This window comes from Taudactylus pleione, unplaced genomic scaffold (assembly GCF_031769625.1).
Source record: "Taudactylus pleione unplaced genomic scaffold, aTauple2 ptg000205l, whole genome shotgun sequence".
NCBI lineage: Eukaryota > Metazoa > Chordata > Amphibia > Anura > Myobatrachidae > Taudactylus > Taudactylus pleione.
The window spans coordinates 2386236-2399264 of NW_028284607.1; the positions used below are offsets into that span (position 1 = coordinate 2386236).

Sequence of the window (13029 nt, forward strand, 5' to 3'; positions counted from 1 at the left end):
TTGTCATTGCACTACACAATGTGTACTGTCAAGACTTTAGGCCTCACTGCTACTTTATTTCCATCCATTGCCCCTCTCTTCACCCCCCAGTTATTGTTTTTGTTGTTGGTAAACCGAAGTTAGATGTTCAAATGCCATACTTTCATGCTTATCCTTTCTTCTGGCTTTTTAAATGTAGAGCTGCAATCTATTGACTCTGCCTAGCCAGATACAGCCATCGGATATATAGGGCCATATTCAATTGCCGGCGAAAATTTCTCGCTGGTGTTGTCATTTCGCCAGGCGAGAACTTTTCCCCGTATTCAATTCCATAGACTTTTCGCCGGTGCGAAAATTCTGCACCTTGTAACCAGCGGGAAAGAATCGCCTCTGAAAGGAGGCAGAAAAAAGTGCAGAATTGGGGGTTTGGGTCCCCCAAGTATGCCCGTGCTGTTTTTTTGATTGCAGGTGCTTGCTGATGGTGCGTTTATTTAGGGGTTTTTTTTTAAACGCACTTTAGCGATTTTTAACTATGCACCCATTTTCATTTACCCCAAATATGCTGGGACTACTTATTTTTGCCAAAAAAACCTGCTAAATGCTGTTCTTCACCACTTGTGCAGAGACGCTAAATAGCACCAATTGAGAGCATTTATGCACCCCAAATACCTTCAGCAGGGCTATTCGGGGATATCCATAGTGATCCCCCATGTCAGTGCATCTTTTGGGGTGTGTAAGGGGGAAAAGAGGGGATATCCTAAGCACTGGTTGGACTACTTTAAAAGTTGCATGTAGTAGGTATTTCTACTTCAGGGTCCATAGGGGGTCCACAGGGTTGACCTTGGGGTATAGCTGGATCTGGATCCACGGGCACCACACAGTTAAAGCTTTGCTGCTCCCAGGATGCACTTGGGTCCGTCCTCCTCTATACCCCGCCCCTGGGCACAGGCACCTCAGTTTTAGTTGGTGCCTGGCCGGAGTCGGGTCACCCTGCGCAGTGGAGCTGCATAAGCAGCCCCTAAGGTTTATTTATTTTATTTATTTATTTATTTAAAAAAAAAAAAGAAGAATTATTATTTTATTTTTTACTCTTCAGAGCGGCAGCAAGGGACTGTCCAACTGGACGTCCACGCTGCCGCTCCACCAGCCCTGCTGGCGCTGCGACGCCGGTACTGATCCGGGGATCGCAGCGGGACCCCGGAGTCAGTACTAGCGTGGCTCCGGGACCTCCCAAGGACTGCTGCCGGACTGAAGGAGCCAGGTAAGCCGCGTGCAGCGCTTCGCGCTGTGCGCGGGGATTATGCAGTCTTGTAGCCGCCGGTCTCTGGGGACAGACCGGCGGCGCTAGTAGCGGCGGCGGGCTCCCCCCTCTGTGGAATACCCCGCGTGTCTGCTGACCTCCAGGGTGTAAGACCGGCGGGGAACCGGCTTCCCTGGGGGTTTCATACTAGCAGGGGAGGCAGCCTTCCCTGCTTCAGCGCGCCTTCTCTCAAGCGTGCTGGCGTCACTGGGCTGTGCTCTCCTGGCCACTCCTCCTCTGTGCTCTGCGGCGGCCATCTTCAGGCAGCATCGCAGAGCTCCCAGGCAGGCTTACAGTGGACCAGTCCCCCTGCGTGCCTCTCCCCTGATCAGGACGGTGTTCGCAGCGCTATAGCCCTCCCAGACACTGAATCTGGGAGATTGATTGTAGCGGAAGGTGCAGTGCGTACTTTCTCTGCATGGTATGTGACTTTTTGCTAGTGCTGCTGTCTGTGCTTATTTCTACTTACTGTCAGCTTTTTACCTATCCCTTTCCTTCTCCTACGGCCCGCAGGTGCGTGGGGGAGGGGTGTTCTTTCTGTGTAACCTCACTTATATAAATCTACGTATTTGTGAGGTCCATCACATACTGCGGTGTGCTCCTCAGTACCATATTGTGGGCTGTTTGGGTTGCATACTTGGGAGTGCGTGGGTGTTATACGCCTTACCTCGTTTCGGTGATACGTTTTTATTGCGAAAAGTTTGTGTCATGTCTGATGAGGAGAATGTGCGCTCCGAGGCTCCTGTGCTGTTTTCCTGCCGACGCTGTTCGGCAGGGGTTGACGGGGCAGATTTGTCTCAAGACGGTCTGTGCGGGCGGTGCCAGCTGGTACCTGGTCCCTCTAAACCCCCGGTGGTGCAGGATCCTCCGTGGGCGATGTTTACGCAAGTCCTGGCGTCTATCGCGGACCGGCTTGCGGTCCCGGCTGCGGCCCCTTCTAGGGCGTTGCCCCAGCCTACCATCCCCCGTTCCCCGGGTGTGACGCGTCTGGTGCAGTCTCCTCCCGGGTCTCAGACTGTGGGTCCTTATGCAGGTTTGCCTGTATACTTGCAATCACCTACGGTGCCGCAGCAGTCGATGGTACCTTTTCAGGGGTATCCTCAGGCGGCACCCCCTCCTTGGGTGGACGTTCTCTCCAGCTCCGTTCAGAGCCTGGCGGCTTCGTCATCGGCCTTTCAATCTATGTTGCACAGTGATTTGCCCCCACGGGCGTCCAAGCGACCCGTTCCGGCTTCACTGGCGACTCAGTTCACGGACACGGACGTGTCTTCGGATGACGGGGAGATCCATGAAGACTCTGACTCGGATGCCGGGGCCCAGGAGGTGGAGGCTAAGTCCTCCATCAATGTGCCGGCGTTGGTTAGGGTGGTGCGGGCCATCCTTCATATTGAGGAGGATGTGCCAGCTCCCAGGTCGAAGTACCCTAACTTTAAAAAGGCCAAGGTGACTTCGAAGGTTTTTCCCCTGTCTGACCAGTTAACGGATCATATGGCAGGGGCCTGGCAGTTGCCCAGCAAGAGGTTCCAACTGCAGAAGCGGTTGGCTTCGAACTATCTGTTTCCGGAGGCTCATTGCAGGAAGTGGGAAACTCCGCCTGCGGTTGATTCCCACGTTACCCGCTTGATTAAAAGCGCTACTCTGCCTTTGCCGTCGATCTCCTCCCTGAAAGATCCCACGGACAGGAAAGTGGAGACTTGTTTAAAGTCTATCTACTCTCTCTCGGGGGCAGTGGCCCGTCCGTCCATGGCCATCTCTTGGGTGGCTAAGGCCATCGAGAGCTGGGCCAATGCTTTGGCGGATACCTTTCCGGAGGATTCTCTGGTGATCCAGAGAGCGTTGATAGGCCAAATGAGGGATGCGGCTTCCTACATTAGAGAAGCATCGTTAGATGCAAGCCTGCTGACCTCTCGGGTGTCGGCTGCAGCGGTGTCAGCACGTCGGTCCTTGTTGCTGAGATCTTGGAGAGCTGACGCTGATTCCAAGAAGGGACTGGAGGCCTTACCTTTTAATGGGGAGTTGCTTTTTGGTCCAGACTTGGACAAAATTGTAGACACTCTGGCTAAGTTTAAGTCAGCCTTTCTCCCTTCGGCTTCTGCACCTACCAAGGTACGGAGCTCTGCCTTTCGGTCCTTTCGGGTTCAGGGCAAGGCCAAAGGTCAGTCCTTCCCGAGGCAGTCGACGTCCAAGGCCGCTTCTAAGCCCAAGAAGCAGGCCTGGAGTGCCAGGCGTCCTTCTTCCAAATAGGAAGATAAACCTTCTGCCTGATGGGACGGGCCTCCCTCTGGGGGACCCCAGAGTGGGAGGCCGATGACTTCTATTTGCCCAGTGCTGGCACAATACCACCACAGATGCCTGGGTTCGAGAAGTGGTCTCCCAGGGGTACGCCCTGTCTTTTCGGCACAGACCGCCCCACCAGTTTTTCTGCACGAGTCCTTCTCAGGATACGACCAAGTCTTTACAGATTCAGGAAGCTATAGAGTCCTTGCTGACAGCAGGGGTCATTGTTCCCATTCCTCAATTACAACGAGGGACGGGGTACTATTCTTCTCTGTTTCTGGTGCGGAAACCCAATGGTTCTCATCGCCCTATCCTCAACTTGAAGTCTCTGAACAAATTCCTCAGAGTTCCCAAGTTCAGGACGGAAACGTTACATTCCATCATTCTGGCGATGGAACCGGGGGATTACATGGTGTCCCTGGATATCCAGGACGCCTACCTTCATGTTCCGATAGCACCTTCGCACCAGCGGTATCTGAGGTTCGCTATCCTTCAACGCCATTACCAGTTCCGGGCGCTACCCTTTGGTCTCTCCACGGCACCGAGGGTGTTCACGAAGATTATGGCGGTCATGGCCGCACATCTTCGGAACCAGAATGTACGGCTACTGCCGTATCTGGACGACCTCCTGTTGCTGGCGAGTTCCCCGGAGGTATTGCTTCAACATCTCCACTTGACGATCGCTTGCCTGCAAGCGCACGGGTGGCTGATAAATTGGAAAAAGTCCTCCCTGATTCCATCTCAGCAGATGGTTCATTTGGGAGCCCAGCTGGATTCTCGTTAGCAAAGGATCTTCCTGACCCCGGAGAAGGTCTCCTCCCTGCAGCTGAGGATACACAGTTGCCTGAGCAGTTGCCGCTTGTCGGTCCATTCGGCTATGAGGGTTTTGGGCTCCATGGTGTCAACATTCGACATGGTGGAATTTGCCCAGTTCCATTCCCGGCCCCTGCAGGGGCTGATTCTATCAGAATGGAACGGGTTACTTCACCGGATCCGCTCTCAGTTGCTGGTGTTGTCCCCGGAGGTTCAGCAGTCTTTGGCTTGGTGGCTTCAGTCAGCTCATCTGGTCGAGGGGCGCCCCTTTTGGATCCCGGACTGGGTCCTGCTCACGACGGATGCCAGTCTTCGGGGTTGGGGGGCAGTGACCGGCTCGTTGTCACTTCAGGGTCGTTGGTCTGCGGAAGAAGCTCTTCTTCCCATCAACATTCTGGAACTGCGGGCAGTTTATCGGGCCCTGCAGTCGTCCGGTCCCGCTCTTCACGGAAGGGCGGTTCAGGTGCAGTCCGACAACGCCACCACAGTGGTGTATATCAACCACCAAGGAGGAACTCGCAGTCGGGCAGCAATGTCAGAGGTGTCTCGCATCCTTGCTTGGGCGGAGTGTCACCTTCCAGCGATCTCGGCAGTCTTCATTCCCGGAGTCCTCAATTGGTAGGCGGACTTCCTCAGCCGTCACGACGTGCATCCCGGGGAATGGTCGCTTCACCCAGAGGTGTTTCAGCTACTCGTGGACAGGTGGGGGCTGCCGGAGCTGGACTTGATGGCCTCCCGCCACAATCACAAGTTGCCCGTTTACGGGTCAAGGACAAGAGACGCAGGCGCCAGTCTGGTAGACGCGCTGTCGGTGAAATTCGTTTCACCTGGCATATCTGTTTCCTCCGATATCCTTACTTCCTTGGGTTCTGCGGAAATTCAAGCAGGACGGCGGCACGCTCGTGCTGGTTGCTCCGGCGTGGCCCAGACGTCCTTGGTACTCCGATCTGAGGTGTCTCTCCATCGACGCTCTGTACCTTCTTCCTCAGCGTCGGGACCTGTTGTCTCAAGGGCCCTGCCTTTACCCGGATCTGGGTCGGCTGTCTTTGACGGCGTGGCTCTTGAGATGTCTGGGCACTTAGAAACTATGTGGATCAGACTGCTTCGGTTAGGAAGTCGGATTCTTTGTTTGTCCTCTTCGGTTTTCACAAGAGGGGTTGGCCTGCCAACAAGCAAACATTAGCCCGTTGGCTTCGTTCCGTTATTTGTGAGGCTTATGCACAGGAGGGTTTACCTGTGCCAGTCTCTGTTAAGGCTCATTCCACTCATTCTGTGGGTCCCTCTTGGGCTGCTAGACGTGGCGCCTCCGCTGTTCAGCTGTGTAAGGCGGCCACTTGGTCTTCAATTCAAACGTTTTTGAGGTTCTATGCGTTTGACACCTTCATCTCTCAGGATGCATCCTTTGGGCGCCGGGTACTCCTTTCAGCACAGGAGCGTCCCCGCCCTTAGTTGAACTGCTTTGGGACATCCCCAAGGTCAACCCTGTGGACCCCCTATGGACCCTGAAGTAGAAAACAAGAGATATGGTAAGAACTTACCTTTGTTATCTCTGTTTCTACGAAGTCCATAGGGTGCACAGGGCGCCCGCCCTGACGCACCTGGCTTCAAATGGGCTGTGTGGCTGGTCACCGGTTTTCCGTCTCCCATTTCTGTGAGTATGGTTTCTTGTGTGTTCCAGTCTTCCTTCTCTCTGTTTAGTCTCCTCCTCCGGCCTTAGCTGCTTACCAACTGAGGTGCCTGGGGGCGGGGTATAGAGGAGGACGGACCCAAGTGCATCCTGGGAGCAGCAAAGCTTTAACTGCGTGGTGCACGTGGATCCAGATCCAGCTATACCCCAAGTTCAACCCTGTGGACCCTATGGACTTCGTAGAAACAGAGATAACAAAGGTAAGTTCTTACCATATCTCTTGTTTTTCCAAAGTAAATATTATAACTGGATCAAATCCAAATGGAGTCTCTGTATGGAGGTGCAACTGTTGGAGTAGATTGTGTGTAAAGAAGAAAACAGGAAGAAAGAATACTCTTTTGTGGTGCACTCAACCTACTAAAGTAATACTGTAAAATATAACTTTATTCTTAAATCAATAAAATAATGATATCCAGGAAATAGATATCAGTATACATACAACAAAACGGACGAACAAACCATAGCATAGAGTACGGGCCACAATAGGTCCAGAAATGGGTGCCTGAAAGAAGAAAAATAGGTAAGGACAACTATGTGTCCATATTCAATTACCCAGAATAGTGGGTCAGACACACGAATAAAGACACTATGGTCAAATAAAGTGGCGAAAATATATACTGGAGGGTAGATAATATCACAAATATATACCCTTCAGTGTAAATATAGGCGGCTATTGACTACATCCCCTGAGATTCAGGGTGAAACCCACTATGTTATTCTTAGATCAAATCCATGCATAGCATCATCACGTGGGACTGTAATAACATAGTTATAAGTCTCGTTATTAGAGCAGACACAATAGACATAAAGTTCCTTCTTAATTATTCTGGAAACATGAAATAATGTCACTTCATCCACTCAACCTCAATTGGATCATTCCATCACTCTAGACACTAATGAAGATCCTAGAAGCGCTTTTAACCCTGGAAGAACTATATGAGGGTGACGACACAGGATATCAGATCACAGCACAGGGTAGAAAACCAGTTTGTAAAAGAAGATCTACATTCTCACCTCAAGACAGTATCTGTCCGGAAGTTAAGGTCTTTATGGACCTAATTTCCAGAGATTTAGATCAACTACAGATGGATAGTAGTGGGAAACATCATATTCATAATAATGATAACTTGGCCCAACAGGAGCAAACCGCCCTGAGGGAATTAAAAGAATGGACAGATGTGAAATTAAACCCTCAGACAAAGGGGGTAATGTGGTGATTTGGCCCAAAGATCAATATCTCCAGGAAGCACAAAGACAACTGGGAGACACTTCATGCTACAAACTTATGATGTTCAACCCTACGAATCACTTCTCTTATTTCTATGATAAGATGATAGATAATGCCTTCAAAAATGGTATCATAACCAAGGATGAGCATAATTTTGTACAGGTCAAATGCCCTAAAACACCTACATTTTACATGCTACCAAAAGTACATAAAGATATACACAAACCTCCGGGCAGACCTATCGTTTCAGGGATAGGAAGTCTTACAGAACAAGGTAGCATTTTTGTGGACAAGCATCTCCGTCATCACGTATGTGCCTTACCATCTTATCTGCAAGATACATCGGATGTATTAAGAAAATTAAATTATGTACAATTGGAAAATGATCAGTATATGGTGACTCTTGATGTCGAGTCACTATACACTAGTATAGGACATCAAGCTGGGATTGCTGCAGTAAGATATTTTCTTAATACAGAAGGCATGGACAATTTTCACGAATTTATATTGGAAATTCTTGCATTCATTCTCTTCAGAAATTATTTTACCTTTGATGACAGGTTTTACCTACAGATCCGAGGAACAGCGATGGGTGCAGCATGAGCGCCCGCCATTGCCAACCTGTTCCTCAGATGGTGGGAGAGGGAATCTGTCTTTAATGAGGAAAATGAGAAATACACCAATAATGTAACATGGCTACGCTACATAGATGACATCCTCATGATATGGCAAGGCCCGGAGGGTGATCTTCATCAAATCATTAAAACCCTGAATAACAATGATCTCAATTTGAGACTGACCTACACCCTGAGTAAGACTACGGCAAACTTCCTGGACTTAAAACTCATTTGTGACAAACATGGTAAAATTATGACCGAACTTTACAGAAAAGAAACTGCCACAAACCGTGTCCTATTTCATGGGAGCTCTCATTTCCCAGCAACAATTAGGAATATACCGAAAGGAGAATTTATGCATTTGAGGCGTAACTGTTCAGAAGATGATACCTTTGAAGAGAAAAGTGGGGAACTCACCCAAAGACTCCTTTAAAGGGGATATAGCAAAAAAATCTATCAAAAATGCCAAGTATCTTGTCTCCAAAATGAAAAGGGAAGACCTTATTTTAGCTGCTCACAATAATAGAAGAAATGACAACAATGGCCCTCTTTCAGAGCCGTACGCTCTGAGCAGAGCGCACGCTCTGAATGAGGGCCGCCCTCCATAATTATGGAGCGTCCTCCTGGACGCTCGTATAGCTGTGGGTCACCACCCACAGCCTATACGAGCGTGCAGTTTGATGGCCGCGATGGTCGTGACCATCGCGACCACGCCACTGCGAGCCGGAGCCTGCGGTTGAGGTTTTCAACCGCAAGGCCCGGAGTGATTTTGGCTCTATCAGAGCCAAAATCACTCCCACTGACATCACTAGTGATGTCAGTGGGCCGGCTTCTGACGGTAGGCGTTCCCTTGGGAACGCCCCCGTCAGGGAGGCACGCCCCTGGCACGCCCACCAAAGGGCGTGCTGTCAATCAACATCGACAGCACGCCCCCTTTGATCAGACACAACGAGCGCGCATGCGTCGTGCGCATGCTCAGTGCTCAACATCGACCCACTTGCGAGCGGACAGCCGCTCGCGAGTGGGTCTGAATCAGGCCCAAAGTCCGTTTTGTGGGAGACTTTTATAGACAATGGGAGACATTACAAAACATTACCCAAAAGCATTGGCATATCCTTCTTGTGGATAATGATTTGAATAAAAGATTGGAAACCAAACCTGCATTCAGTAGGCGTAGATCTACCAACTTAAGAGATACTTTGGTCCAAAGTCACTTCAATAGATACCCTCCAAAGGTCACTAAAATTAAAGGAACTTACCCTTGTGGCAATTGCAAAGCCTGTGGACATATCACCAAGAAAGACAAAATATATGATCGTTATCATAAACTCGTTGAGATCCGACAATTTATCAATTGTAATGCAATGGGGGTAATATATTGTCTAGAATGCCCATGCAAACTCAGGTATGTAGGGATGACCTCGCGGACATTGAAACAGAGGATCTTGGAGCATGTTGGAAATATCAGAAATGCATTGGCCGACACACAAAAAAATTAAGAAACTAACTTCGGTATTGAGACATTTCTTGAAATTACACAAAGGATCCCCCCAGGATCTCAAAGCATTTGGACTTGAACACATCAGACTTAGGATTAGAGGAGGGGACCTTAACAAAATTCTACTACAAAGTGAAAGCCAGTGGCTCTTTAGACTGAATACAGTCACTCCATTTGGACTGAACAAAGGAAATAACTATAGTGCTTTTCTGTAAGATTCTCTCTAGATATAGTATATCTAATCTGTCAATCCTTCTGTCCCTACCTGATATCATCGATGTAATATTCTCACTATCTACTATATACCATTTCTAATGTTAATTCCTCTGCGTATGCCATATTAGGTCATCTTATTTTTAACTATCATCTCTTGTATACCTACACTGGTTATTTATTTCTATACTGTTGTCATTTGAATTTCACCCTCACATGTGTACGACTGTGTCCACACATGCACATCAAATAGATACATACTATATGTATGTCTCTCCTATTACTCATCTTCTTCACTATAAATTTGATGTTAATATCATCACTCTCTCTAATTTACTTTTCACTAGCATTATAATTATCTTTGTTTATTATTCTGTATTTATTATTATATTTTTATATAATTTTTTATTTTTTTTATTTTTTTTGTTTTTAGTTTATAATTTTTATTTAATTTTTATTTTTTCTTTCATCATTTCATTTTATTCATACATTTATCTTATTTTATCTATTATTGTTTAGTCTTTTTGTTCACTTACATATCACTGACTATGATCTTCATCCATTCACAATTTATCTCATTTGAAACCTTGAGATCACTTTGATTTACTTCACCTATTAGACAACCATTTGACACACATTCAAGCATACATAGAGGGCTTAAAACATATTGTGAGCTATTCATTGCAGTCCCATACAATGACATAATGTATCCCCCTACATCGATATTATTTTTATTGCTTGATCCATGATTCTCCCCTTTTTTTTTTTTTCCTTTCTCCCCATCTAACTTGCGTATAGCACACACATGCATCCGCGCGTGCACATACAGAGTGGTGTGTGTGTGTGTGTGTGTGTGTGTGTGTCACATGTGGATATGTATATTTATACAGTATTCCCACACCAGGCATTTTTAAATTAGAGCAGGTCTCAATTCTGTTTCTTAAGACTTACGGACTGTAATCATCAGCATGTTTACATATGCCAATTAACCATATGTCCGTTTTTTTCCTCAAATTTGATTGGCTCTTATATATGCCTATCACTTTATAACTCCCTCACTGGCCTGACTTAGGAGTCCTCTCATAGGGCATACTTACTTGCCTATTAACTAAGTCAGATTTCTATTGGCTGATGCCGGTTTATAATCGGAACTCACGTCACCCTCTGCAGGCCACCCACTGAGAGAGCCTCCCGGCGAAACGTGCGTCTGGGTGGGAACCCTAGGGATATCCCTCTTAATTCACAGGGGGGACCCTCATCGGTGGACTACTACGAGCAGCCACTCTCTTGTTACAGGTATTTCCTTTGGACACTTAGTGCACTAGCGCACCCCGCATGTGTCCCTGCATTGTATTTACATCAGGGCACAGAAGGGATAGCCTTTTTGCACGGCAGTGCCGTTTCTCTGCAGTCATTCTGGTGATTAGGGAAGCCCCTGAGCCGCTCACCCACGGTCCAATGTGTATCGTACACACACCGCGGGAAGCAGCACTCTGAGGCTAATATCCCTTCTATCCTTCTTCCACTCTCCCTTTGTGATTCATATTTTCTATATAATTTTCTATATCTGGTTCTATTACAGACACTCTCATTACGCAGGACGTAGGAGAGCGAGTCTGCACTGATTTACATTACTAGACTCTCACCCCATATGTCCTGTCTAACAGCAGATGTCTATATCTTACTTCTATCTCCATGCATAGGAAGATCTCCGTTCACACGGTGTTCAATGCATCAGTATAACACCGTGCAGCAGCCATTTCTCCCGAGCACAAGTGGAGAGACTTGCATCTTTTGTTCAATTATTCCAATATCTACTACAACTTTAACTATATCTAGCAGAAAATCAGGAGGGGATATGTATCCACCAATGAATATACATGGTTTACATTCAGGAATCCGTTTGTTTACAATGGGTGATCATCATTAGTATGCACTAATTGCTCAATTGTCTATCCAATCTTGATTTAGATTTATCTAATAACTGATCACTGAATTCTAATTATATTCATATGACTTACCTGTTTAACAAACCTGTGCTCGTGTACCAAGGTATCAGCTCTTGCACTATCACAGGACATTATTTCATGTTTCTAGAATAATTAAGAAGGAACTTTGTTTATTGTGTCTGCTCTAATAACGAGACTTATAACTATGTTATTACATTCCCACGTGATGCATGAATTTGATCTAAGAATAACATAGTGGGTTTCACCCTGAATTTCAGGGGATGTAGTCAATAGCCGCCTATATTTACACTGATGGGTATATATTTGTGAAATTATCTATCCCTCCAGTATATATTTTCGCCATTTTATTTGACCATAGTGTCTTTATTCGTGTGTCTGACCCACTATTCTGGGTAATTGAATATGGACACATAGTTGTCCTTATCTATTTTTCTTCTTCCAGGCACCCATTTCTGGACCTATTGTGGCCCGTACTCTGTTATGGTTTGTTCGTCCGTTTTGTTGTATGTATACTGATATCTATTTCCTGGACATCATTATTTTATTGATTTAAGAATAAAAGTTATATTTTACAGTATTACTTTAGTAGGTTGAGTGCACCACAAAAGAGAATATTCTTTCTTCCTTTTTTCATTTTTTGGGGTGTGTCGGGCTGATTTCCCCAAATCTGACAGGACTTTTCGCTAATTTGTGTTTCGCCAGGGCGCGTCCTTTGCAATTGAATAGGGCGAAAAGTGGTGACGAGCGCAAAACTTTTCCGAAGGAAAAACTAGCGATCATGGTGAAAACTCCGGCATGCGAAAAGTCCGAGACTTTTTGCCGACAATTGAATACGGGCCATGATAAAAAAAGGCTTTGCATAAATCTGTTTTTTTTTTTTTTCTTTTTTTAACAGTTTTATTCTGTCAAAGGTGTTCATATTGTGGGGGTGTGTACCCCCTCCTTCCTTTATGTTTCCTAGGGAAATGCCCATCAGGGTGGCATCACTATGATGGGACTGCAAGCTGCTACAAGGTGTATTCCTCCGGGGAGAATTACTGGGATGCTGTTCAGACCTGTCAGAAGGTGAATGGCTCACTAGCAACATTCACTACAGACTCTGAGCTAAAGTTCATCCTGGCACAAGAGTGGGACATGGAAGAAAGACCATTTTTAAGAAAGGACCAGCGAAGGTGAGGCTTAAACTTTAAGCAACTAATAAGTAAATTGTCACTTTTAAATCTAACCAGACGATCCACTCAGTGTCAGAATGCAAATCAAGAGTGTGTGTGTATGTACAGTGGGTGTGTGTGTGTGTGTATGTATGTATGTATGTATGTATGTATATATATATATATTTATATTTATTTTTTATACCGCCGCCATGCAAATAGAGCACTGGTTGGAAGTGATGAGCATCCATTTCCACTGTACTGCTTGCACCACAGGCAAATTGGGAAACGCAGAT

At 46.8% G+C, this 13029-nt stretch overlaps 1 protein-coding gene across 2 annotated transcripts in view; it reads left to right on the forward strand.

The window, feature by feature from the left end:
* The window catches only part of DGCR2 (DiGeorge syndrome critical region gene 2), a 73509-nt gene that overhangs the window by 43264 nt on the left and 17216 nt on the right, over positions 1 to 13029 (forward strand). For both annotated transcript variants that reach the window (XM_088477840.1, XM_088477841.1), the window contains one exon: positions 12544 to 12754. In XM_088477840.1, the coding sequence (XP_088333966.1) occupies positions 12544 to 12754 (211 nt within the window). The remainder of the gene's footprint in view (positions 1 to 12543; positions 12755 to 13029) is intronic.